At 31.9% G+C, this 5,559-nt stretch overlaps 1 protein-coding gene across 13 annotated transcripts in view; it reads right to left on the bottom strand.

Moving 5' to 3' along the window:
* SLO2 (slowpoke 2) overlaps positions 1–4,948 on the bottom strand; it is a 471,240-nt gene extending 466,292 nt beyond the window's left edge. For all 13 annotated transcript variants that reach the window (XM_067050782.1, XM_067050783.1, XM_067050787.1 and 10 more), the window contains exon 1: positions 4,742–4,948. In XM_067050782.1, the coding sequence (XP_066906883.1) occupies positions 4,742–4,899 (158 nt within the window). In that variant the 5' untranslated portion in view covers positions 4,900–4,948. The remainder of the gene's footprint in view (positions 1–4,741) is intronic.
* Between the last annotated feature and the right edge of the window lie 611 nt (positions 4,949–5,559).

Genomic DNA, 5,559 nt, shown 5'->3' with positions numbered 1-5,559 from the left:
TTGGACTTGTGAAAAATAAAGTGTTGAGACAGAATTGGATACTAATTTTTGATTTATTTAATAAATAATTACCTTGTCTCAAAAAATTTTGAAATAATATAATTAAAGTAAAAAAAAAAAAAAAATTCCTTCAAAATAAAATTTATTTTTTATTTTTTACTAAGCCTAAAATATAGGAGTTTCTTCCTTTTTTTTCACTCTCCTAACAAAAAGGCTAGTTGATATTAATCAATGCCTGCGGGTCAACCAAAATCAGTGAAATAAAAATATGCAGAAGAACAAAATTTGTGATAAAATGTTCTTTCCCCCTAAGGTAATATATAATAATAATAATATAAACTACAACTTAAATTGATTGTCATTTTACAACTAGTAAGTAGACCATTCAATTACTAAGTTTAAGTGTTAGAATACCGAAAGCTGGAGTTAAGTCAAGACCCAAGATTGAGCAATGTTAAGGATCAGCTTCCAACTCAGTGTTTGCCTAAAGTTTCAGTCGTATAATTATCTTCTAATAATGAAAACGCTAATAGGGTATTATTATCTACTTTATCATTAATGCAAACATTGTTTTGTTAACTTTCACTACGAGAGGAAAATCTGTTAAAGAGCTCTCCTGAAAACTTAATACTGTATCTAAAAACTGAAAATTGTATCCAATGTCCTGTACGTAAAATCTATTGTTAACAACTTTGTTTTCATTCTTAATTTTCTACTAGAAATTTTTAGTTTGAAATAGTGAGCGTAAAGGAAAGTATGACAAGTACTTTGCTAGAATTTAAAATGCAGGAAATTTTATTTAAAATACAGGCCCCGAAAATAAAAATAGGAGAAGAAAAGAAACAAAATAAAAATAAAATTATTTCAACAATTCCTTTTTAATGTTGTATGCATATAAAATATTGTATTAAAGTGACAGGGCTTAGTGGGGATTGTAGTTTTGAGAATGACCTATGGATTACGTCACAATAATGTAAAACTATTATACAAATATTTATCATTTCATAGTGTTGTAATAAAAAATCATGGGTGTAATTTTGTTTATATAATTTTGAGTGATAATAAATAATTGCAGTTGATAACTCATTGTTGATGTTGAGATAAAGTCATCAATGAGTTATATCTATTCTCTTATAGGTTAAGTTTTAGATAAAAGAGGTTTCCATGGAAACTAACACAGAATAACTACAAATTACTTATGGATCTAGTTATTGTCCAGTTCAAATCTACGGTAATAATAGTCCAATTTAAATTAATTTTGTTTCGGTTTCTACAGAATTTTATAATCATTAAGTAAGTGAATCATATTCTAAGATTTTTGTTAGTGATTATGCGTAATTCGATTTTTTTTTATTTTTGGAAAAAGTTACTAATAAGGCACCCAGAGCCTGATTTTTTTTAAATGAATCCTTATTACACATCGCAAGCATTATGGTCGCATAAGGCTTTTTGAGATACAGTATTTAATAAGACAGTAATATGTTACGGACACGTTTTGTTATAAGGATAATGTTTATTTATAATCTTTTATTTTATTTATTTTTTTTGGCCTAGAATCTCTTCTATTGGAGTCCTAAACTTCCTAACCACGGTGAGGGGTCGAGTTCTTCATTTTGTGGGACCGCCACTCAAATAAAGTCCGGATTCGAACCGGAGCCTAACCACCTGAGCTACAGGCGGCCCTGTTATTATACAAATAATCTTTATTATATAAATAATGTTAATAATTTTAATTATATAAATCATGTTTATAATCTTTATTATACTGATAATGTTTATAATCTTTATTTTGCAGATAATGTTTACTATTTAAACAATGTTTACAGTCTTTATTCGTATGCAAATACCAATTTTCGTAGATAAATATATTTTTCAAAAATATAAAAACTTCTGTTTTTCTTTTCAAATATCTTTTAAATTTTTATTCTCTCATGAATAAAATTTTAGTATACCCTTAATAAACTAATTAAATGCCTTCATCTCCATAGCACACATGCAAAAGGATATATTGTGTTATTTCAATTAAAATAATTTCATATATAACATGAACAAAAATGTAAACGTAAATTAAGCTTGAGGATAATGAATTCGATGTGCCCTCTCAACATAGCTATCCTGCTGTGCCCTTCTGACCTTAGGGCCACACCATGTCGTTCATGTAATACAGAACAAAAACTAATACTTCTAATTACAACTTTTATATTAAAATCTATTCATTTAATCTGCAATCCATACATAGTATGATAATGTTATATATGCACATCAATTTGATTACAGATAAAAGACTGCAATTGAGAAAGTTGATATAGAAAAGAACTAGGTCAGATGTTCCAGGTGATATTAGAACCCAGACTACACTTCAAGCAATATCCTAATGGACCAAAAAACATAAGGAGATAGCAGATTAATGTTCGTATCAGTTACTCGAAACATGTTACTCATATCAGTTACCTGTTCCATTAGTTGCCACGAGTAACAAACTTTTATCTTATAGTAAGATAAATAACGTTTAGAATCTCTTAATTTCAGTTGTTAATGTAAAGTTCTAATTTGTATAAAATATAATAGGACTCTCGACCGAAATCGTTGTGGTAAGGCTGCTAGATTTCAAAACTTTTAGGTTCGATTCTTACTTCAGAAAGTTAATATTTATTTTCCATTGGCCCTCAGATATGAAACGTGCCATACCCACTTTGTGTCTTTTCAGGTCTTTGATAGAAGACGAGCCAAAAATAAATGTCTAATTTATATCCAAATTAATTTTGATACCAAATACCAAAAATTGATTATTTAATTCCATTTCGATTTTGATGGATAATTACAAATATGCAATTAAAATAATAAAAATAAAAAATAATTCAAGGATTTTGGTATCACAAATTACAAGTTTATTATTATTCTAATATCAATTAATTAATATTGTAAAAGAAAATAAAATATTCAAAGAGGTAATAAAAAATGAATATAGGATGCAGTAAAACCTTAAATATTATTAAATAGAAAGCATAAAATTTGTACTTACTCATCCGTATAGTTGAAGATCGTCTTGTTCCTTGGACTTGTACCTTAAATAGAATATTAGTAAAGATTCTATAATTATAATAATTCAAATCTTTCCTTCAAGCTTTAATTGTTCCTCAACATGTCGTTGTAGAATTCCTCACGATAATTCTGTGAATGTTCCTTAGGATAGACTGGGTAAATATTACAAATAATTCGGATTGTATTAGAAGACTCCAAAAATGATTTCATGAAATCAAACATTTCATAAATACAGGCTATCATCTTTTTTTCCGGTAGTAAATTATTGTTTTTCAGCCCTGATGAAGAACCTTAAATTCAAGTCGAAACGTCGACACATATAATTAAGTTTTGTTTATTTGTGTATCTTTTCTTACCGCACTTAGGACCATCTTCTTCTGATAATAATTTTGTACTCTCACAAAAAGAGAAAGTTCTATAGACTGAACCATTTTATTGAATTATGATAATTTAACATTTAATTTTTTTTACTATCCTTACCACATATGTTTATGACACATGTGTGCTCACAGTTAGTGTAACCCCATAACCCTTTGATTGCATCCCAAACTCTCCAGTCCCATATCACATCCCTCGAAGAATGGTTTCGAAATAAGAGGATAAAAATAAATCACATTTACTCTTCGTGGTAAACCTGCCGACTCCCCTATAGTATATTTTAATAATATGGCTCTTACCCCTGTAGAACAGATTCCTTATCTTGGAATACACCTTGACAAACGCCTAGCCTGGAATCCTCACACAAGACTGAAAAGACAGGAAACTGCACGCAGACACGAAACGACTATTACAGCTCTTACTAGACAAACGGTTAAAACTTCCGACTCATTACAAAAGACTAATCTACATGACAATAATAAGGCCCATCGGACATACGGAGATGAGCTTTGGGGCTCCAATAAACCTTCGAATTCCACTCGTATCCAATCCTTACAATCCAAAATCCTTCGTAAAATCCTCAATGCTTTTTATTTTATTACTAATAAAGTCATCCATAAAGACCTAACTGCTCCTTATGTAACCGATCTAGCCCTAACCCGATATCATTCCTTCCATTATAAACTCAATAACCACCCAAACCCACTAATTTCTAACCTTGCTTTCTCTTCTATTCCTGGCAATCCTCCGAGGGGCCTGTTAAGAAGATGGCCTCGTGAGTATTTTTAGAGTTCTATTACTGGGTACTTTCTCCACATGCTGTATCATATCATTATCATTATGTCATTGTGATCAAATTTGCTTTTTGTATTTTTTATACAGTTGTAAATATCAATAAATAAATTAAAAAAAATATGACCTACTTCAAAGGGATTTCTGACATATGGTGGGAGAGAGATTATCGAGAGGTAACCAACCTATTCTAAACATCATAAAGTAAAAGAAAAACTAATAGTGAACCTCTGAGGCCAGATTAGAACCAGCGCCACTTCAGTAACGAGGCAGCTAATGTTTATGATCTAACTCTCTCAGCGACAAACGGTCATATCACTTTTTGAACCTGGAAGGTGCTGAATGGTCTTAGAGTGATGTTGTTTCTCTATTTGATGGTTTGTTTTTGATGTTTTATGTTCTTGTACTCTGAACGAGTGAAACATTGACTATTTAATCACTGGAATCTTATAATACTATCCGAACAATTTTTTTTCTTTTTTTGGTTTGTCCTCCCTTTAATTGTAATAAATTATATAATATCAAATACCTTGGTATCCTGAAGGCAACCTCATCGAGTGAGTCGGACGGGCTGGGCGGCGGACGCTCGAAGAGGCTGGAGTTGTTGAAGTTGATGTTGGGTCTGCGCATCGGGAGTGTCCCTGCGCACCCGACCATCAGCCCCGAGGACCGCTTCTTAGGCTTCATGTCTCGCCGGCGCGCCCGCACCGCGTGCAGCCGGAAGAAGAACAGCGACATACTGTCACAGAGCATTGTCGTCAGGTTAGTTAGGGTTCTACATCCTTCAACAGGTCAGGATCCAACGGGAAAGGAACAAGGATCGGTTCTTCGAATGATTTTAAGTATGTTAAGGTTGTAGAAGACATAAAATATAGAAGAAGACAATCTGGGGGTATAGGATGGAAAAGAGAAGCGTACATGTGGAATATTGGCTCTCACAATTATCATTAATCACAGAGGTTTCTGTGGCTAACTTTATATCCTTTGTAAAGATGTTGAAACATATATCTCCTTATGAGATGCAATGAGGGTTAACGACATTAAACATACAAGGTATCCAGGGAATCTGCGTTCCCACTTAGGAGGAGTTTCCTTGTACAGGAAGCTTATTGTGGTTTATAACTGACTGAATGACACTTTGGGAAAGTACCAGGAACTCTTCCTGAAGTCCTAATTGAGTGAATAAAACAGATAAATAAGGAAACCAGGGGAACAAAATAAATTTCAATGTCCAAGTTCCAGAGCATCAAAAGTTTTCAGTATTGAAGCTTTATGTTTTATCATTATTAACTAAAGGGAGGGGATATCCTTCCACACTTCGATGCATTTAGATCTTTTGTATATTAT

Source organism: Halyomorpha halys, unplaced genomic scaffold (assembly GCF_000696795.3).
Source record: "Halyomorpha halys isolate HHAL.00 unplaced genomic scaffold, Hhal_1.1 Scaffold333.1, whole genome shotgun sequence".
In the NCBI taxonomy this organism is placed as follows: Eukaryota; Metazoa; Arthropoda; class Insecta; order Hemiptera; family Pentatomidae; genus Halyomorpha; species Halyomorpha halys.
The sequence above is the reverse complement of the archived record's forward strand: the minus strand, read 5'-3'. Positions and strand labels throughout refer to the sequence as shown.